The sequence below is a fragment of the Bombina bombina genome, chromosome 3 (assembly GCF_027579735.1).
Source record: "Bombina bombina isolate aBomBom1 chromosome 3, aBomBom1.pri, whole genome shotgun sequence".
Lineage (NCBI taxonomy): Eukaryota > Metazoa > Chordata > Amphibia > Anura > Bombinatoridae > Bombina > Bombina bombina.
The window spans coordinates 898,279,008-898,302,354 of NC_069501.1; the positions used below are offsets into that span (position 1 = coordinate 898,279,008).

Below are 23,347 nucleotides of genomic sequence, written 5' to 3' on the forward strand. Positions count from 1 at the left end.
CCCTGGATGAAAAGTCTGACGACTTAGAAAATCCGTCTCCCAGTTCTCAACACCTGGGATATGTATAGCTGATAGACAAGAGTGAGTCTCTGTCCAGAGAATTACTTTAAGACTTCTAACATCGCTAGGGAACTTCTGTTCCCCCTTGATGGTTGATGTAAGCCACAGTCGTGATATTGTCCGACTGAAATATGATGTACCTCAGAGTTGCTAACTGAGGCCAAGTCTGAAGAGTATGGAATATCGCTCCCAGTTCCAGAATATTCATTAGAAGGAGGGTCTCCTCCTGAGTCCACTATCCCTGAGCCTTCAGGGAGTTCCGGACTGTATCCCAACCTAAAAGGCTGGCATCTGTTGTAACAATTGTCCCATCTGACCTGCGGAAGGTCATACCCTTGGACAGATGGACCCGAGATAGTCACCAGAGAAGAGAATCTCTGATCTCTTGGTCCAGATTTAACAGGAGAACAAATCTGTGTAATCCCCGTTCCTCTGACTGAGCATGCATAGTTGCAGCGATCAGAAAAGTAGGCGTGCAAACGATACTATGTCCCTTGCCGCTACCATTAAGCCGATTACATTCATGTACTGAGCCACCAAAGGGCGCGGATGGAATGAAGAACACGGCAGAAATTTAGAAACTTTGACAACCTTGACTCCGTCAGGTAAATTTTCTATCAGAATCCCTAGGAGGGAAACCCTTGAGATTGGGGATAGAGAACTCTTTCCTTGTTCACTTTCCACCCATGCGATCTCAGAAATGCCATTACTACGTCTGTATGAAACTTGGCAACTTGGATGTTTGACGCCTGTATCGGGATGTCGTCTAAATAAGGGGCCATTTTTATGCCCCGCGGTCTAAGGACCGCCAAAGCGACCCCAGAACCTACATAAAGATTCTTGGGGCTGTAGTTAACCCAAAGGAAAGAGCTACAAACTGGTAATGCCTGTCTAGAAAGGCAAACATGAAAAACGATGGTGATCTTTATGCATCGTAATGTGAGGATAAGCATCCTTCAAATCCATTGTAGTCCTCTATTGACTCTCCTGGATCATAGTTAAAATGGTACGAATAGTTTCCAACTTAAATGATGGAATCTAAGGAATTGGTTTAAGATCTTTAGATCCAAAATAGATCTGAAGGTTCCCTCTCCTTGGGAACCACAAACAGATTTGAGTAAAAATTCTATCCCTGTTCCTCCCCTGGAACTGGATGGGTCTCGTACACAGAGTAAGAATGCCTCTTTCTTTATCCTGTTTGCAGATAATTGTGAAAGGGGAAATCTCCCCTTTTTTGGGGGGGGGGAAAGCTTTGAAATCCAGAAGATATCTCTGGGATATAATTTCCAATGCCCAGGGATCCTGGGCCTCTCTCTCTCGCCCACGCCTGGGCGAAAAATGAAAGTCTTCCCCCTACAGGATCCGTTACCGGATAGGGAGCCGTTCTACATGCTGTCTTAGAGGCAGCAGCAGGCCCGGTTGTCACCAGACCGTCTTGGACAAAGCAAAAGTTCCCTCTTGATTTGCCTTAGAGGAAATTGATGCCACGCCTGCCTTGAAGTTTCGAAAGGCACGAAAATTAGACTTTTTTGGCCCTTGATTTGGACCTGTCCTGAGGAAGGGCATTACCTTTTCCTCCAGTGATATTAGCAATAATCTCCTTCAAACCAGGGCCGAATAGGGTCTGCCCCTTGAAGGGAAGTTAAGTAGCTTATTTAGTAAAGTCACGACAGCTGACCATAATATAAGCCATAGCGCTGTGCACGCCAGCATAGTAAAAAACAGAATTCTTAGCAGTTAGTTTAGACAAAAAAAACAAGGCATCAGAAAACAAAGAAATTGGCTAGCTTAAGAGCTCTAAGCTTGTCAAGTATTCATCCAATGGAGTCGCTACCTGTAAAGCCTCATCCAGAGACTCAAACCAGAACGCCGCAGCAGCAGTGACAAAAGCAATGCATGCAAGGGGCTGCAGGATAAAACCTTGTTGAATAAACATTTTCCTAAGGTAACCCTCTAATTTTTTATCCATTGGATCTAAAAAAGCACAACTGACCTCGACAGAGTAAGTGGTACGCTAGCTAGAGTAGAAACTCTTCTCTCCACCTTAGGAACTGTCTGCCATAAGTCCCGTGTGGTGGCAACTATTAGAAACATTTTTCTAAAAATAGGAGGGGAAGAGAACGGCACACCTGGTCTATCCCATTCCTAATTAATAATTTTAGTAAACCTCTTTAGGTATTGGAAAAACATCAGTACACACCGGCACTGCATAGTATTTATCCAGTCTACACAATTTCTCTGGCACTGCGATTGTACACAGTCAATCAGAGCAGCTAAAACCTCCCTGAGCAACAAGTGGAGGTTCTCAAGCATAACATTTAAATGTAGAAATATCAGAATCAGGTTAAATCATCTTCCCTGAGTCAAAAATATCACCCACAGACCGAAGCTCCCCAGCTTCTGCATATTATGAGGCAGTATCAGACATGGTTCTTAAAGCGTCTGTATGCTCTGTAACTATCCCCAGAGCTATCTTGCTTTCCTTTAATTTCAGGTAGTCTGACTAATACCGCTGCCAGTGTATTATTCACAACCTTTGCCATGTCTTGTAAAATAAACGCTATGGGCGCCCTTTATGTACTTGGCGCCATTTGAGCGTGAGTCCCTGAAGCGGGAGTCGAAGGATCTGACACGTGGGGAGAGTTAGTCTGCATAACTTCCCCCTCGACAGAATCCTCTGGTGATAATGTTTTTAAAGACAAAAAAAATTATCTTTATTGTTTAACATGAAATCAGTACATCTGGTACACATTCTAAGATGGGGTTCCACCATGGCTTTAAACATAATGAACACAGAGCTTCCTCTATGTCAGACATGTTAGAACAGACTAATAATGAGACTAGTAAGCTTGGAAAACACTTTAAATCAAGTTAACAAGCAAATATAAAAAAAACGTTACTGTGCCTTTAAGAGAAACAAATTTTGTCAAAATTTGAAAAACAGTGAAAAAAGGCAGTAATCAAACGAAATTTTTACAGTATATGTAATAAGGTAATAGAGCATTGCACCCACTTGCAAATGGATGATTAACCCCTTAATGCAAAAAACAGATAAAAAAAACGACAGACGTTTTTAAACAGACACAACAAAACTGCCACAGCTGAGCTGTGGATTACCTTCCCTATAAACGATTTAGAGATGTCCTGTAGTAATCATGGGACTGCTGAGGGAATCTGGATGATTCATTTTGTAATTTTAACTGCGCAAAAAAAGCGCTAAATTAGGTCCCTCCCACTCATATTACAACAGTGGGAAGCCTCAGTTAACTGTTTCTATGCAGAATTTAAGCCAGCCATGTGGAAAAATTAGACCCCAATAAGTTTTATCACCAAACATATGTCAAAAAACGATTAAACATGCCAGCAAACGTTTTAAAACACATTTTTATAAGAGTATGTATCTCTATTAATCAGCCTGATACCAGTCGGTTTCACTGCATTTAAGGCTATACTAACATTACAGTTTTATCACCAATGTACGTTAAAAAACGATTAAACATGCCAGTAAACGTTTTAAAACACATTTTTATGAGAGTATGTATCTCTATTAATAAGCCTTATACCAGTCGCTATCACTGCATTCAAGGCTTTACTTACATTACTTCGGTATCAGCAGTATTTTCTTAGTCAATTCCATTCCTTAGAAAAATATTTTACTGCACATACCTTATTTGCAGGCAAAAACTGCACGCCATTCCCCCTCTGAAGTACCTCACTCCTCAGAATGTGTGAGAACAGCAAATGGATCTTAGTTACTTCTGCTAAGATCATAGAAAAACGCAGGCAGATTCTTCTTCCAAATACTGCCTGAGATAAACAGCACACTCCGGTGCCATTTAAAAATAACAAACTTTTGATTGAAGAAATAAACTAAGTATAAAACACCACAGTCCTCTCACGACCTCCATCTATGTTGAGAGTTGCAAGAGAATGACTGGATATGACATGTGAGGGGAGGAGCTATATAGCAGCTCTGCTTGGGTGATCCTCTTGCAACTTCCTGTTGGGAAGGAGAATATCCCATAAGTAATGGATGATCCGTGGACTGGATACACTTAACAAGAGAAATAATATGCAGGGGTCAGCGATAGCGGGGGCGGCAGATTAGGGGTTAATAAGTGTAAGGTTAGGGGTGTTTAGACTCGGGTACATGTTAGGGTGTTAGGTGCAGACTTAGGAAGTGTTTCCCCATAGGAAACAAAGGGGCTGCGTTAGGAGCTGAACGCTGCTTTTTTGCAGGTGTTAGGTTTTTTTTCAGCTCAAACTGCCTTATTGTTTCCTATGGGGGAATCGTGCACGAGCACGTTTTTTAAGCTGGCCGCGTCCGTAAGCACCGCTGGTATTGAGAGTTGCAGTGGCGGTAAATATGCCTGTACGCTGCCTTTTTGGAGCCTAACGCAGCCCTTCTGAGAACTCTCAATACCAGCGTTGTTTAAAAGGTGCGGGGGAAAAAAAGCATGCGTAGCTAACGCACCCCTTTGGCCGAAGAACTCTAAATCTAGGCGTCATATAATTTAAAAAATAAATAAATATATATATATATATATATAAATAAAATTCTCAGGCTAATCTTTGCTTTGCATAAATAATTCCAACTACCATTTATTTACTTAATCAATTCTTATAGCACTACTATTTATCGTTAAATCTCTAATTAAAAATAAATAAATACAAAAAATAAAAGCAATAGGATTTTTATTTTCCAGAATCTGGCTAAGCTTTAGGATGTAAATATTACAAAAATAAATATAATAGTTTAGAAACTTCACAAAATAACATGTAATCAGACACCGCCTCAGTACTACTCAAATCTTGTACATTTTACATTTTATTTTGTTTATGTTGCAGTGTTTGCATGTACATTTCTACACTGTTTGTTATATTGCAGACTTAAAAGGAACATAAAACCTCAAATTTTTCTTTCATGAAAACCCAGGTAAGGAGGCTCACATGGCAAAGCCGCCATCTCAGAGACTTTGCGCGTCGAAGCAATAGCCAGTGGAAAAAGAACTTTCCAAGACAGTAATTTAATGTCCACTGAGTGAATGGGCTCAAACGTAGCCTTCTGCAAAACTTTAAGAACCAAATTTAAACTCCAAGGAGGAGCGAAATGTCTAAACACAGGCCTGATTCTGGACAGAGCCTGAACAAAGGACTGAATATCAGGAAGCTCAGCAAGCCTCTTGAGTAACACAGAAAGAGCCGAAATCAGTCCCTTTAAAGGAACTGACTGCAAGTCCCTTCTCCAAACCGTCCTGGAGGAAGGAAAGGATCCTGGATACCTTGACCTTATGCCAGGGATACCCACGGGCCTCACACCAGAATAAATAGGTCCTCCACACCTTATGATAGATGCGTCGGGTGACCGGCTTCCTGGCTTGAATGAGAGTATCAATCTCCATTTAATGAGAATATCAAGCTTGAATGAAAGTATCAATCTCCATTTAAAACTGATCCTAATTATCTTAAGCAAAGAAGGAAACCTACTAGCTTGCAACATGGCAGCCCCTTTGCTTTTAGGTTACTAACATTTTACCCTTAATAATAATAAAAGCTGACCGCTTGACGCTGATATGTTCGGAGAACAGTCTTGACAAAGGTCCCTGCGAGGACCAAAACGTTGACTGAACCTATGAACTAATAAAAATACTTTTTGCTTATTAAGACCTGTGAGTGCCTCTTCTTTCTGATAAGTTTATATATATATATATATATATATATATATATATATATATATATATATATACATACACACACACACAGTGGATATAAAAAGTCTACACACCCCTGTTAAAATGTCAGGTTTCTGTGATGTAAAAAAATGATAAATCATTTCAGAACTTTTTCCACCTTTAATGTGACCTATAAACTGTACAACTCAATTGAAAAACAAACTGAAATCTTTTAGGTAAAGGGAAATAAAAAATAAAATCTAAAATAATATGGTTGCATAAGTGTGAACACCCTTTTAAAACTGGGGATGTAGCTGTGTTCAGAATTAAGCAATCACATTCAAAATCATGTTAAATAGGAGTCAGTACACACCTGTCATCATTTAAAGTGCCTCTAAATAACCCCAAATAAAGTTCAGCTGTTCTAGTAGGTCTTTCCTGACATTTTGTTAGTCGCATACTACAGCAAAAGCCATGGTCCGCAGAGAGCTTCTAAAGCATCAAAGGGATCTCATTGTTAAAAGGTATCAGTCAGGAGAAGGGTACAAAAGAATTTCCAAGGCATTAGATATACTTCTCAGGCTAATCTTTGCTTTAAATACATAACTCCAACTACCATTTATTTACTTAGTTCTTGTAGCACTACTATTTATCATTAAATGTCTAATTAAAAATAAATAAAAAAAATAAAAGCAAGGACTAAGCGTTCAATCACTGCGCAGTCAGCCTCAGAGAATCTAGATTTTGATGCACAGATCCCTGCGACAGGGTAACCTCCATGGAGGAAACATCGAAACATAGAATTTGATGGTAGATAAGAACCAAAAAGGCCCATCAAGTCTACCCATATTACATGTTAATTTTTCCTTAGGATAGCCTTATGCATGTCCCAGGCATTTTTGAATTCCTTTCCAGTCCTTGTGTTTACCACCTCAAATGGAAGTTTATTCCATGAATCCACCACCCTTTCTGTAAAAAAAATGCTTCCTCAAATTTCTCATGAATCTGCTACACTCTAACTTTAGAGGAGATGAGGACATCCCCACCAGGTCCGCAAACCACATCCTTCACGGCCATGATGGAGCAATTAGAATAGTCGAGGCTTGCTCCTGTTTGATGCGGGCCACTACTCGAGGAAGAAGTGGTAACGGTGGAAATATGTAGACGACATGGAACCCCCAAGGCACTGCTAAGGCATCTATCAGTTCTGCATGGGGATCCCTGGACCGCAACCCGTATCTGGGTAGCTTGAAGTTGAGTCTGGATGCCATGAGATCTATCTCCGGTGTCCCCCATCTGATGCAAATCTCCGCAAACACCTCAGTGTGAAGAGACCATTCCCCTGGATGAAACGATTGTCTGCTAAGAAAATCCGCTTCCCAGTTGACCACACCCAGAATGTGGATTGCTGACAGCGAACAGTTGTGGGTCTCCACCCATTCCAGAATTCGAGATACTTCCCTCATGGCTAGGGAGCTTCTCGTTCCCCCTGATGGTTGATGTAAGACACTGAGGTAATGTTGTCCGACTGTAATCTAATGAACTGGGACAAACCCAGGAGGGGCCAAGTCCTCAGAGCGTTGAAGATCACTCGGAGTTCCAGGATGTTGATCGGAAGTAGTGACTCAATTCCACCTGCCCTGTGCCTTCCTGGCACCCCCAACAGCTCCCCATCCTGAGAGGCTCACGTCCATAGTCACAATCTCCCAGGATGGTCTCAAGAAGGATGTCCCCTGGGACACCCGATCTGGACTGAGCCATCAAGAGAGGGATTCTCTCGCTCGGCCATCCAGAAAAATCTGTTGGGATAGAACCGAGTGATTGCCATTCCATTGCCTCAGCATGCACAACTGAAGAGGTCTGAGATGGAACCTGGCGTAAGGAATTACATCTATGCTGGATACCATGAGCCCAATCACCTCCATACACCGGGCCACAGATGGCCTTGAGGAGGTCTAATTGGCAAGACAGCTGGAGACAATTTTGCAAGGAACTCCACTCTGGTACTGGGAAACAGAGAACTCTTTCCTGAGTTTATTTTCCATCCATGAGATCGAAGTAGAAGAGCTCTCGAATGGTCCTCTGCCAGCCGGCAGGACGGAGCCTGGACCAGGATATCGTCCAGATAAGGCGCTACAGCAATACCCCTGGGTCTCGCCACCGTGAGCTCCCAAAACCTTCGTAAAGACTCTTGGAGCAGTAGCCAGACCGAAGGGGAGAGCTACAAACTGGAAGTGCTGGTCCAGAAAAGCGAATCTTAGGAACTTGAACTGATCCTTGTGAATTGGCACATGAAGGTAAGCGTCCTTCAAGTCTATCGTAGTCATGAACTGTCCCTCTTGAACTAGGGGCAGAATGGACCTTTTTTCTCCATCTTGAACGATGGGACTAACAGAAATTTTAGGTCTAGAATCGGGCGAAACGTACCCTCCTTCTTTGGGACCACGAAAAGGTTTGAATAGTATCCTAGACCTCTTTCTGCCAGAGGTACTGGTACAATTACTCCTAGAGAGGAGAGATCCCTCACGCACTCTAGAAAGGTATCTTGCTTCTCTGGTTTTGATGATAGATTTGACAAGAGGAATCTGCCCCTGGGAGGGAAAGATTTGAAACCTATCCCGTAACCCTGGGCAATGACTTCCAGAACCCAATGATCCTGTATGTTCCTCATCCAAGCCTCTGTGAAAAGAGATAGTCTGCCCTCCACACGAAACAGAACCGGATCGGGGGCTGCCCCTTCATGCCGACTTTGTCTTGGTGGGCTTCTTGTTCTGCTTGGCTTTATTTCAAGACAGAAATGGCTTCCAAGATCCCTTGGACTGCTCGGGTTTCGCGGCAGGCTGCTGTCGTTGGGACTTGAACGAAAGGGATAAAAAATTAGGACCCTTAGGCTTATTTTTCTTATCCTGCGGTAGAAAGGCCTGGACCGAAAAGAACCTTCCCCTTAAATGTAAGGGAGAGTAATCTAGATTTGGACGTCATGTCAGCAGACCACAACTTCAACCACAGAGCCCTCCGGGTCAGAACAGAAAAGCCTGATGTCTTGGCATTCAAGTGAATAATCTGCAAAATTGCATCACAGATAAACGAGTAAGCTACCCTCAGGGCTTTAATTCTTTCCTATATCTCATTGAGGGGAGTTTCCACCTTGATCATATCTGAAAGAGAGTCACGCCAATAGGTAGCGGCTCCCGCCACTGCAGGCTGAAACAAGAACCCTGTGTGCTGAAACATTTTTCTTAACAGGGTCTCTAATTTATTATCCATGGGTTCCTTAAACGACAAACTATCCTCGAGAGGTATAGTCGTGCGCTTAGCGAGCGTGGAGATAGCTCCATCTACCTTAGGGACAGACCCCCACAATTCTAGCGGAGAGTCAGGAACCCGGGAACAACTTCTTAAATGAAAAAGAAGGGGAGAAAGAAGATTCAAGTCTCTTCCATTCATTCTTAATAATATTCTTCTTATAATAATATATCTTAACAGGAACCGGGAAAGTCTGGGGCACTACCCTGTCCTCGTAAACTTTATTAAGCTTAGGAATAGAAGGTTCCTCGGGTAACTTTGGTTCCGGAACCTCTAGAGTAGCTAACACCTCTTAATAAAAAGCGTAAGTGCTCAATCCTAAACCTAAAGTCTGGTTCCTCCGCAGTTGGAGGTTTAGAGGCCGCAGATTCCAACCCAGAGAGAGCCTTCCAAGGTATCTGAGTCTTCCTCATCAGCTGATAATCTGGTTTCAGATACATCCAGCGGAGAAGATGACCCCTGGGAAGGATAGCAAAGTTTAACCTTTCGCTTGCGCTTAGCAGGGCGAGGTAAAGCACTAAAGGCGGCAGACACCACCGTTTGCAACTGATCAGCAAAATCTGGTGGCCACAGGACCCCTCCAGCAGGAGGATTAGTAGTCCACTGGGGAGCTGCATGTGTAATCGGAGATGATTGTAGGCAATGCACCTCACGGGACGGAGATCCCTCAGAGGTGGACGGCTCAGTGGTACTAAACATCTTGTTCTTTTGAGATATCACTATTTTGTCAAGGCATGTGGAACATAGTTGAGCAGGCGGGTATACCATAACCTCCTCACAATAAACATTGGCATTAGATCTAGGCAAAGAGGGAGTACCCTCCAACACATCAGAGTCCTCCATAGCTTGCACCTTTAATAAGGACTACAGAAAAAATAAAAATGGCACCTTTATACCTCCAATCGCCGGGGCACTCACCACCTCCTATGACCCAGGCCCACAGAGAAATTGCTTTGTCTCCTGCAACCGACGGTCAGGAAACAGGAGATAATGAGGCCACACCCGGTCACATGGAGTGCCATGCAGGACTGCCCCTGTAGCCAAGAAAAACCATGCCAAACTAAACAGACTGCACAGTTAATCAAAATAAAGGAAGAACCTGACTGTTCACATATTGCCAGAGCCACATCTCACACGTCGCAGCAAAAAACACAAAGTAATCATGTATAAATCCACCCCTGTTCAATAATCCCTTTCCGGAGATATTAACCCTTGATTCTGTAAAGATAAAAGGAGTCACACTGTGACCATGTCTTCTTGCGTTATCATAAATGTATAAAATGAAACGATCTTACCAGAATCTATGCCATGGAACAGGAACACGGTCTCTGAAGTTTGACAGTGTTGTAGCATCGCCTCTGACATGGACTTGAGTGGTAGAAAGCAGGCAGCGAAAATCGTCAACGCTGATTGCTTAAGGAGCTGTTAATACGAGTTGGGATGGTTTTGTAGAAAGACTCTCCCTGCATCTTCTGACTTTAACTTTCACCCATGCTCTCACTAAGAGGCTGACAGGACTACTTAAAACTCCTGTCCCATCGTGAAGAATACTACTCTCCATAAGAGACTACTCCATAAACTTCCGACACTTCTCTGCCATCCTCCTGTGACGAAAGGCAAAGAATGACTGGGGGATGAGGGGAGTGGGGGAGGTATTTAAGCCTTTGGCTGGGGTGTCTTTGCCTCCTCCTGGTGGCCAGGTTCTGTATTCCCACAAGTAATGAATAAAGCCATGGACTCTCCTCATATTAAGATGGAAATGATAATAAATGATTACCTAAAATTAAAAAAAAAGCCAGTTTTGTCTTAAATGGGGTTATTACAGAGCCCCCCATATATGGTCAGTTTGCACTGGAGGGTAAAGTGACAACTTATTTGAAAGTAGCTAATCATTGTGACAAATGGTGATCTCCTGTTCAACTGGCCGTAATGGAATTTTAATGGATGCCCCTTATTATAGAGCCCCTTGCCCCACTCTGATTTAATAAAGGGGTGTAAAATCTCTCAACTTAAAGAATAGGCATAAGGACGGTGTTTGATGAGGGGCAGCAAGACTTTTATAGAACCTCTATCATTCTCAATAAAACTGAGGTACATAAGCCATTTTGCAAAGAGAACTTCCCACTCTTTCTTTTGAGGGGGTCTCACACCCCTGTTATATTAAGTGATTGATATAAAAATGGAAATCCCACACCAACTTAATACATTTATTGCATTAGGGAAGTGGCTCCATAGTAACCTTTATAAAACTTAAGGGCCGCATAAGACACACACACACACAATCCTTGAATGAAAGAGGGTGTCATACCCCTGTAGATCACATGCCTACTAGGTGATTCTTAAGATGCACTGGGTTCTAGATCCCATAAAGCAAATACAATTTGAAAGAGGAGGAGCCCCTCTTAAAAAAAATTCTTATACTCCTAGATGACCATCAGCAACTATAAAACACATGGAAGAACATTTGGTGGGTGGGTATACCCTCTGCAGCTCTCCACAATACAGAGAGACACATGAGAACCCATATTTGTTAGCCGTAACCCTTTTCTTTAAAATGTGTTGTCCTGTGTCTATCCAGCTACTAGGTGATAGTCATTACAATGATAAACACATGACAGCATTGGTTAATTTAATATTTCATACAACTCTAAGGGAGTTTATGCATAGTAAAAAAGCATTAACGGTTATAAAGAACATATGTATCTAGCATTGCTATATTCTACACAACCTTGATTTGCACATATCTGTTCCTAACTATCCTGAGCAGAAGAAATTAGCTAGGGGAAACCTAGGCTTCAAAATGGCAATGTATACTACTTAAAGGGTCACTAATAAGTCATAATTAGACATTTATGATTTAGACAGAGCATACCATTTTAAACAACTTTCCAATTTACTTATTTATTATTAATTATTCATAATTATTTAATTTGCTTCCTCCACTTTGTTATCCTTTGCTGAAAGTTTTATCTAGGTAAGCTCACTGATACTTGACTATGCATAAGAACCACATCCAGATTGTACACAAAGAGCTAAGGCCTTTCTGTCCTAGGACATCAGTATAAAGCATTCACAAATAGGTCATGTACTTATATTGCTTATCCAACAAATAACACCTCTAACAGAGGATGGCTATGCAATTATGCACAAATCGGCCATCATGTTACACCATGAGGATCTATATTTGTTTGCGGTTTAGGTTACCTTGGGATAGCTAACGAATATAAGTTCAATATTGGTTACTGATACACATAAAGAAAAATTGACTTTATATATATATATATATATACACACACACACATATACATATACACACACATACATACATACATACACTGCTCCAAAAAATAAAGGGAACACTAAAATAACACATCCTAGATCTGAATGAATTAAATATTCTAATGAAATACTTTGTTCTTTACATAGTTGAACGTGCTGACAACAAAATCACACAAAAATTAAAAAATGGAAATCAAATGTTTCAACCCATGGAGTTCTGGATTTGGAGTCACACTCAAAATTAAAGTGGAAAAACACACTAAAGGCTGATCCAACTTTGATGTAATGTCCTTAAAACAAGTCAAAATGAGGCTCAGTAGTGTGTGTGGCCTCCACGTGCCTGTATGACCTCCCTACAACGCCTGTGCATGCTCCTGATGAGGTGGCGGATGGTCTCCTGAGGGATCTCCTCCCAGACCTGGACTAAAGCATCTGACAACTCCTGGACAGTCTGTGGTGCAACGTGACGTTGGTGGATGGAGCAAGACATGATGTCCCAGATGTGCTCAATTGGATTCAGGTCTGGGGAACGGGCGGGCCAGTCCATAGCATCAATGCCTTCGTCTTGCAGGAACTGCTGACACACTCCAGCCATATGAGATCTAGCATTGTCTTGCATTAGGAGGAACCCAGGGCCAACCGCACCAGCATATGGTCTCACAAGGGTTCTGAGGATCTCATCTCGGTACCTAATGGCAGTCAGGCTACCTCTGGCGAGCACAAGGAGGGCTGTGCAGCCCCCCAAAGAAATGCCACCCAACACCATTACTGACCCACTGCCAAACCAGTCATGCTGGAGGATGTTGCAGGCAGCAGAACGTTCTTCACGGCGTCTCCAGACTCTGTCACATGTGCTCAGTGTGAACCTGCTTTCATCTGTGAAGAGCACAGGGCGCCAGTGGCGAATTTGCCAATCTTGATGTTCTCTGGCAAATGCCAAACGTCCTGCACGGTGTTGGGCTGTAAGCACAACCCCCACCTGTGGACGTCGGGCTCTCATACCACCCTCATGGAGTTTGTTTCTGACCGTTTGAGCAGACACATGCACATTTGTGGCCTGCTGGAGGTCATTTTGCAGGGATCTGGCAGTGCTCCTCCTGTTCCTCCTTGCACAAAGGTGGAGGTAGCGGTCCTGCTGCTGGGTTGTTGCCCTCCTACGGCCTCCTCCACGTCTCCTGATGTACTGGCCTGTCTCCTGGTAGCGCCTCCATGCTCTGGAGACAACGCTGACAGACACAGCAATCCTTCTTGCCACAGCTTGCATTGATGTGCCATCCTGGATGAGCTGCACTACCTGAGCCACTTGTGTAGGTTGTAGACTCCGTCTCATGCTACCACTAGAGTGAAAGCACCGCCAGCATTCAAAAGTGACCAAAAAATCAGCCAGAAAGCATAGGAACTGAGAAGTGGTCTGTGGTCACCACCTGCAGAACCACTCCTTTATTGGGGGTGTCTTGCTAATTGCCTATAATTTCCACCTGTTGTCTATCCCATTTGCACAACAGCATGTGAAATTGATTGTCACTCAGTGTTGCTTCCTAAGTGGACAGTTTGATTTCACAGAAGTGTGATTGACTTGGAGTTACATTGTGTTGTTTAAGTGTTCCCTTTATTTTTTTGAGCAGTGTATATAAATATATACACATACATACATATGACCGATTGTCATTGACTCACGCATGTGTTCAGTTAGAAACCAGCAGTGCATTGCTGCTCCTTCAACAAATGATACCAAAAAAATGAATATTTGATAATAGAAAGTTGTTTAAAATTGTATGTTCTGCCTAAATCATGAAAAAAAAATGTTTGGGTTTCATGTCCCTTTAAACAAATAATATAAATTTTAAAAAATCATCTGCATACTATTCTCAGGCTAATCTTTGCTTTCCATACAACATTATATCTAGCATTTATTTTATTTTTTATGATTTTGCACCAATCTTAACATGTGTAATAAGAATGTATTTATCTTATCCTATAATCTATCTTATCCTATATAATAATAGGCCAGATATGTTTGTACGATACAGTAATGCACAGTAGAGACTGCGCAAGATAAACATACCTGGACTTAACCCCTTAACGACCAGAGTAGATGCGCAGTAGAGAGGACGGCGCTTGTCATTAAGCCCTCAAGGACCAGCTGTACGACGCTGTTGTCCTGGGCCTCAATGCCACGATCTCGCTAAAAGTAGCGAGATTGCTCTATTTTTGCATGCTCCACGAGTGGGACAGTGCAGAAATAGTTTTGCAGAGTTACAGATGCAGAAAGAGAAACTGTGTCCCTCTCGGCATGTAGATGTGTTGCTTTGTTTTTTTTTAGTAGTTTTAAATATTTCAGCAATAAGGGGTCAATTTATCAAGCTGCGGTGGACAGGGGCGCATAAACGCGCCCCTTTCCGCTCGCCTCTGTCGGGCTGAATTCCCCAGTCAGAATTCAGCAGTGGTAGTGGTAAAATGCAAAAGACGAAAAGTAGCTCAGCACTTGTGTGAAATGGCTATGCAGGAAAGAGAGTAAAATAAATAAGAGCCATGGGTGTGATATGTGCCTGAATTAGTGATAATAGACCCCAAAACAATTAAATTAGTGTACAATTGAGTAGAACAATTGTACAATATCTTAGATACACAACATTACAACATCACCAAATAGCCACAGACATCATTGTATCAGTGCTGTTATACAGTAAGCTATTGCTTGCCCATATATCTATGTGTTTACACACAGTTAAAGTGTCATTAAACCCTTTCAGACTGTCACCTTATCAGCTCATTTATAACTGTCCCTAACTGGCAACAGCTGAAGAGATAAGAGGTTTTTAAACATAGGGAAACCTAGGTTATAACATGCCAGTGGTCATTACTTAGCCTAAAACTTTATACTTAGGGGTCGATTTATTAAAGGCTTCGCAAACCTGCACGTCGTATTTAACAAGCAGCGGTCATCAGACCTAACCACTCAGGTGGCGAATTTCAATCTCCCCGGTCTCGTCCGACCGTGGAGATTGGCAGCTCTTGCCCGCGCTTGATTGGCTTGCGCGGGCAGGGGACGGCATAGCACCCAAGGGCAAAATAGCGTTTGTGTGCAATGCTGAATTCCGCCAGGGGAATTCAGCCCGACAGAGGCGAGCGGAAAGGGGCGCGTTTATGCGCCCCTGTCCACCGCAGCTTGATAAATTGACCCCTTATTGCTGAAATATTTAAAACTACTAAAAAAAAACAAAGCAACACATCTACATATTATTCTTGTGTTAAGATTTGCTTTGATTATATTTAGCATTTAGATGGTGTTTAATATGTGTTTATATTCAGCTCTGGAGTGAAAATGCACTACTGTTCTTAGCAGGTTCACACATAGATCACCAAGAATAGCTCAATGACTTTATTCAGCCCTAGACCAGTAGTGCATTACTGGCCCAGAGTGGACTAACTGTGTGCTTAACTGATTAACCCCTGCAAAACACATGTGTATTGGCAATGCGTCAAGAAGACGCTCTCATACTTTTTCCAAGCAAAAAGTTTTCAACAAAGTACTGGTATAAACATAAAAAGCATAACAAGGGAAAGGAATACATTAATAATACAAACGATAAAAGAGAAAATAGAGAAAAGACATTTCCAATAAATAAGAACACATTACTATTTATCATCTGTGTTCCTCCAATAGTGAGTGAATTGGAATAAACATAATGGTATCTCTCTAACAAGATTTTTGTTGTAGGTAACATTATAACAGTAAATCTTATTATTATGTCTTATGTTTAATGTGTTTGTATAATGTATTTAGCATTATCATTTTTGAGCGTAGAAAGGGATAAAGCTTACCTAGTTCATAAAGATGTCCTTGTAGATGTACAAATGCAATAAAATGCAGATCTACTTTATCGTCTATACTTGGTGCCTTTAAAAAGAAATAAATACAAATCATCATACGATGCACAGTAGAAGAATATGTTTTAATTAATCATTAAGAAATTAAATATTTTCATTAAAGGATATTAAGATGTTTCTTCGTTACATTGTAATGGATTTTCAATAATAAGCTTATTGGGTTTTTTTATTGCTTAAAAAGATATATTTTTTTCTTTTACTACTCATTATCCAGCTTTGCATAACGGGCATTATATTAATATACTTTAAAACCTCTAAGTTTGCCTGTTTTTAAGCCCCAGCAGGCCACTGCTCAGGAGCAGCAATGCATTATTGGGAGCTAGCTGCTTATTGGTTCACCAGATACTGCATTTTACTGCTCTTTCAACAAAGTATACTGTGAAAATAAAGTAAAATTTGATAATAAAACTAAATTGGAAAGTTGTTTAAAATTGTAGGATCTGTCTGAAATGTGACAGAATTTTTTTGGTTTTCATGTCCCTTTAAATCTTGAACAACATACAGACAGTGCTAGTTCATGTGTGCCATATAGATAACATTGTGCTCACTCTCGTGGAGAATAACAGATATGCAAGAACCAGCACCGATTGGTGGCTACACACATATACCTCCTGACATTGGCTCATCAGATGTGTTCAGTTAGCTCTTCATAGTGCATTACTGCTATGGAGCAGACTTTGACGACGTGTCTAACCCTTTACAGGTGTTATAAAGCAACGGTGCAAAAATAAAATGCTCTAACATATTTTTTCTTTTTTCAATGTTATGTCCCTTTAAGCTAGAGCTGTATTTCTCACATAGGGCATATGAGCTAAAGCTCTCTGCTCTGGAGAGATTCTATAACATGTCTCCTCATACTTCAACATTCCTTAAAAAATGTAAAAGGAAAATGTTAGCTTGAGCTATTTCTCTCACTGTGCAGGGTTCTGGATGTAGAGACATTATAATATGTCAGTGAGTTTATGATCAGGTCCATTGTATCAAAATCTGTAAGGCATGTGTGTTCAGATTCAAAACAGGCCATCAAATTTGTATGAACTGTAATTTACTTGTCTGCACCAACCAGTGACTGGGAGTAAAAACAAAATTTATGCTTACCTGATAAATTATTTTCTTTATTGGCATGTAGAGTCCAGAAATCCATTTTAATTACTAGTGGGAATTCAACTCCTGGCCCCCAAGAAGAGGCAAAGAACACCCCAGCAAAGCTTTAAGTATCCTCCTACTTCCCCACAATCTCCCAGTCATTCAGCCTAAGGAATATAGAAAGAGACGAGGACACAAAGGGTATAGAGGTGCCTGAAGTTTAGAAAATGACAAAAACTGTCTCAAAATTGAAATAAGGGCGGGTCCTGGACTCTCCATGCCAGGAAAGAAAATAATTTATCAGGTAAGCATACATTTTGTTTTCTTTCCAATGGCATGGAGAGTCCTCAAATCCATTCTAATTACCCAAGCTAGAGGAATGGAAAGGGAGGGAGAACAAAACAGGTGTACCTAAACAGAAGGCACCACCACTTGAAGAACTTTCCTCCCAAAAGAAGCCTCAGTAGAGGCAAAAACATCAAATTTGTAGAATTTGGAAAAAGGTACACAACGAAGACCAAGTGCCCGCCTTGCTGATTTGTTCCACAGAAGCCTCGTTTTTAAAGGCTCAGGAAGAAGAGACAGCCCTAGTGGAATGAGCAGTAATCCTCTAAGGAGGCTGTTGTCCAGCTGTCTCATATACCGAATGACACTCCTCAACCAAAAGGAAAGAGTAGTAGAAGTGGCCTTCTGGCCTTTATGTTTACCAGAAAACACAACAAAAAGGGCAGTAGATTCCCTAGTAGCTTGCAGAAAGAAATTCAAAGCACCCACTACATCCAGGTTATGTAACAGACATTCCTTATGAGAAGGAGGATTAGGACAGAACGAAGGAACAACAATTTCCTGATTGATATTGCGGTCCGAAACCACCTTAGGAAGAAATCCCAATTTTGTACAAAGGACCGCCTTATCCCCATGAAAAATAAATAAGATAAGGGGGTCACACTGTAGAGCCGAAAGCTCTGAGACTCTACTAGCAGAAGAAATAGCTAGAAGAAACAAAAACTTCCAAGACAATAACTTATTATCAACAGAGTGCATAGGCTCAAACGGAGCCTGATGCAGAACCCTAAGAACAAGATTAAGGCCACAGGTTTAAACACAGGCCTGATTCTGACCAAGTACTGACTGACAAGCCCTTCTCCAGGACTTCATGAAGAAAGGACAGAATGCGGGGAACCCCCACCTGACTCAAAGGGAACCCCCTAGATTCACACAACAAAAAATTTGTGTACGCCACACCTTATTGTAAATCTTGCGAGTTACCGGCTTACGAGCATGAATCATGGTATTAATAACCTTCTCTGAAAAACCACGTCTAGACAAGACTAGGCGTTCAATCTCTAAGCAGTCAGCTTCAGAGAATCTAGGTTTGGATGTAAAAAAAGGACCCTGAAGTAGAAGGTCCTTCCTCAGAGGTAATTTCCATGTGGAAAAGGACGACATCTTCACCAGATCCGTAAACCAAATTCTGCAAGGCCAAGCTGGAGCAATTAGAATCACCGAAGCCTGTTCCTGTTTGATACGGGCTATCACCCGAGGAAGGAGGGCAAATGGAGGAAACAGGTAAATTAGACGGAAGTCCCATAGAACTTCCAGAGCGTCGACCAGTAATGTTGTCCGACTGAAATCTGATAAACCGGACCAAACTCAGTTGAGGTCAAGCTATCAATGCATTGAAGATTGTTCTCAACTCTAGGATATTTATTGGGAGGGCAGACTCCTCCTGAGTCCAAGTTCCCTGAGCTCTTAAAGGAACAGTCAACATTGTAGATTTGCATAATCAACAAATGCAAGATAACAAGACAATGCAATAGCACTTAGTCTGAACTTCAAATTAGTAGTAGATTTTTTTTCTGACAATTTTAAAAGTTATGTCTTTTTCCACTCCCCCTGTACCATGTGACAGCCATCAGTCAATCACAAATGCATACACGTACCATGTGACAGCAATCAGCCATTCACAAATGCATACACACTTATTCTTGCACATGCTCAGTAGGAGCTGGTGACTCAAAAAGTTTAAATATAAAAAGACTGTGCACATTTTGTTAATGGAAGTAAATTAGAAAGTTGTTTAAAATTGCTTGCTCTGTCTGAATAATGAAAGTTTAATTTTGATTGAGTGTCCCTTTAAGGAACCCCAAACTGCACCCCAGCCCGAAAGGCTGACGTCCGTAGTCACAATCTCCCAAGATGGTCTCAGGAAGCATGTGCCCTGGGACAGATGGTCCTGAGAGAGCCACCAGGACAGGGATTCCCTCGTCCGGATGTCTAAGACTATCCTCTGAGAGAGGTCCGAGTAGTCTCCATTCCATTGTCTGAGCAATCATAACTGTAGAGGTCTCAGATGGAAACGAGCAAAAGGAATCATTTCCATGGAATCCACCATTAGACCAATTACTTTCATACACAGTGCCACTGATGGAAGGACAGAGGATTGAAGAGAAAGACAGGCAGCAAGAAGTTTGGATTTTCTGACCTTCGTCAAGAAAATTTTCATGGAGATCAAGTCTATGATCGTCCCCAAAAAACATACCCTGGTATTTGGCACCAAGGAACTCTTCTCCAGATTCACCTTCCACCCGTGAGAGCGGAGAATCGATAACAGAGAATCCGTATGGGATCTTGCTAAATGAAAAGATGGCACCTGAACCAAGATATTGTCCAGGTACGGTGCCACCGCAATTCCTTGAGATCTGGCCACTGCCAGAAGGGCCCCTAGAACCTTTGTAAAGATTCGAGGGGCAGTGGCTTGGCCTGAAAGGTAAGGCTACAAATTGGAAGTGTTTGTCCAAAAAGGTAAACCGCAGGTATTGGAAATGTTCCTTGTGGATAGGAACATGAAGATACGCGTCCTTCAGGTCGATAGTAGCCATGTACTGACCCTCCTGAACTAAAGGTAGAAAAGACCGGATAGTCTCCATTTTGAAGGATGGAACTCTGAGATATTTGTTGAGACATTTGAGGTCTAAAATGGGTCAGAGAAACTGGAACAATCACTCCTAGAGACAAGAGATCTTTGACTCAGTTTAAGAAAGCCTCTCTCTTTATCTGTACCGCAGATAATCTTGACAGGAGAAATCTGCCTCGGGGGGGGGGGGGGGATTTGAATTCTATCCTGTATGCTTTGGAGACTACAGTCACTGCCCAAGAATCTGGGACATCCGAATCCAAACCTGCTGAAAGAAGGAAAGCCTGCCCCCTACTTGATCTGAGATTGTATCAGGGGCGGACCCTTCAAGCTGATTTATTCTCAGAGGAAGGCTTCTTGAATTGCTTGCCCTTATTTCAAGTCTGGTTAGACCTCCATGAGGTTTTGGCTTTTTCAGGTTTGGAAGAAGAGGATGATTTCTGTCCCTTGAAATTGGGAAAGGAACGGAAATTAGAACTCTGGCGACCCTTAGGTCTACCCTTCTTATCCTGTAGCAAAAAAAATTCCCTTTCCACCTGTGACCATGGAAATGATTTCAGCCAGACCGGGACCAAACAAAGTCTTACCCTTAAAGGGAAGAGACAGAAGTTTAGACTTGGACACCACGTCCGCAGACCAAAACTTTAGCCACGGAGCTCTGCGAAAAGGACGGCAAAGCTCAAAATCTTAGCACCCAAACGGACTTCTTGCATACTGGAATCACAAATAAAGGTATTAGCCAACTTTAAAGCCTTGATCCTGTCTTGGCTCTCCTCTAATGTAGTCTCCTCCGAAATCAGACCTGATAAGGAGTCACACCAGTAGGAGGCCGCACCCACGACCGTAGCAATACTAGCAACTGGTTGCCATTGTAGGCCTTGATGAAGAAACATCTTTCTTAAGAAACCTTCCAGCTTCCTATCCATAGGATCTTTAAATGAGGTACTATCCTCTAGTTAAATAGTGGTTGTCTTGGCTAGTGTGGATATAGCGCCCTCCACTTTAGGAACAGTGCGCCAAAGGTCTTGCACAGAATCGGCAACAGGAAACATCTTTTTAAAAACAGGAGACGGTAAAAAAGGGACACCCGGCTTCTTCCATTCCTGCGATATAATGTCAGACATGCAATCTGGTACAGGAAATACTTCCACAGATTTGGGTTTGACATCAAAGACTCTATTGACTTTATTATTAGCGCTGCGGAATCTGTTGACGCTCTACAAATAACCGATAATAATAATGATTAGCCTTTTTAGGAGCTTCTGCAACAGTATCTTCAGAATTCTCCAAAGTAGCTAGAACCCCTTTCAAAAGCAAACGGAGATGTTCAATCTTAAATCTAAAATGAACCTCCTCTGAATCTGCTGTACTCACTACAGCAGATTCAAAATCAGAAATCTAGCCCTCAGAAGCAACCGAGGAGTGATTCTCCTCAGATAACTGGCTAAAGCAGTCTTGGCAGAGTCAGAAATACCTGGTAAGGCACTCAGGGCTGCAGAAACAGCAGAAGTCAGTTGTGCAGCAAAATCACCTGGTAAATATACACCTCCAGGAACTGATTGAGAGGAACCGCAGGACACTGCTCGTGAAACTGCCAAAGACAGGGACGTCTGAGGAGAAAGTTAAAGCATGTCATGGACAACAATATCCTGAGAGACAGATGGCTCTGAGAGGGTATCTTTATTTTTAGAGAGTAACATCTTATTTATACATGTGGAACAAAACTGCACAGGAGAAATAATCTGAGCCTCCAAACAATACAAGCATTTGTCAAAAGACATAGCTAAATTTTTATCAGAATCCATAAGCATATTATTGGTTCCCAGGAGTAATAATTTATATATATATATATATATATATATATATATATATATATATATATATATATATATATATAAAATATATATTTGTTTAGAAATAAAGATTAATTACCAGCGCTACAAACCCTTCAATCTTAATTAGTAGTTATAACAAAAAACATAATTTATGCTTATCTGATAAATTTATTTATCTTGTGATGTATCGAGTCCACGGATTCATCCTTACTTGTGGGATATTCTCCTCCCCTACAGGAAGTGGCAGAGAGAGCACCCACAGCAGAGCTGCCTATATAGCGCCCCCCTTAGCTCCACCCCCGAGTCATTCGACCGAAGGCTAGGAAGAAAAAGGAGAAACTATAGGGTGCAGTGGTGACTGAAAGTTTAAAAATAAAAATATATATGCCTGTCTTAATAAACAGGGCGGGCCGTGGACTCGATACATCACAAGAGAAATAAATTTATCAGGTAAGCATAAATTATGTTTTCTCTTGTAAGATGTATCGAGTCCACGGATTCATCCTTACTTGTGGGATACCAATACCAAAGCTTTAGGACACGGATAAAGGGAGGGACAAGACAGGGACCTTAAACAGAAGGTACCACGGCTTGTAGAATCTTTCTCCCAAAAATAGCCTCCGAAGAAGCAAATTTGTAAAATTTATGGAAAAAGTATGAAACGAAGACCAAGTCGCCGCATTACAAATCTGTTCAACAGAAGCCTCATTTTTAAAAGCCCATGTGAAAGCCACAGCTCTAGTAGAATGAGCAGTAATTCTTTCAGGAGACTGTTGGCCAGCAGTCTCATAAGCCAAACGGATGATGCTTTTCAGCCAAAAGGAAAGAAAGGTAGCCGTAGCCTTCTGACCTCTCCGCTTACCAGCATAAACAACAAACAATGTAGATGTTTGACGGAAATCTTTAGTTGCTTGTAAGTAGAACTTTAAAGCACGAACCACATCAAGATTGTGCAACGTTCCTTCTTTGAAGAAGGATTAGGACACAGTGAAGGAACAACAATCTCTTGATTGATATTCTTATAAGAAACAACCTTAGGAAGAAACCCAGGTTTGGTACGCAAAACCACCCTATCTGCATGGAAAATAAGATAAGGGGAATCACACTGTAAAGCATATTGCTCAGAAACTCTTTGAGCCGAAGAGATAGCTACTAAAAACAAAACTTTCCAAGATAGAAGCTTAATATCCATGGAATGCATAGGTTCAAACGGAACCCCTTGAAGAACTTTAAAAACTAAATTTAGGCTCCATGGCGGAGCAACAGGTTTACTGATTCTGACCAAAGCCTGACTAAATGCT

General features: G+C 41.7%; 1 protein-coding gene across 1 annotated transcript in view; it reads right to left on the reverse strand.

Annotated features, from left to right (window-relative positions):
• Positions 1–23,347, reverse strand: part of UCHL3 (ubiquitin C-terminal hydrolase L3) — a 221,818-nt gene that overhangs the window by 15,100 nt on the left and 183,371 nt on the right. Inside the window, exon 6 of the mRNA XM_053707924.1 lies at positions 16,143–16,218. Within this exon, the coding sequence (XP_053563899.1) occupies positions 16,143–16,218 (76 nt within the window). The remainder of the gene's footprint in view (positions 1–16,142; positions 16,219–23,347) is intronic.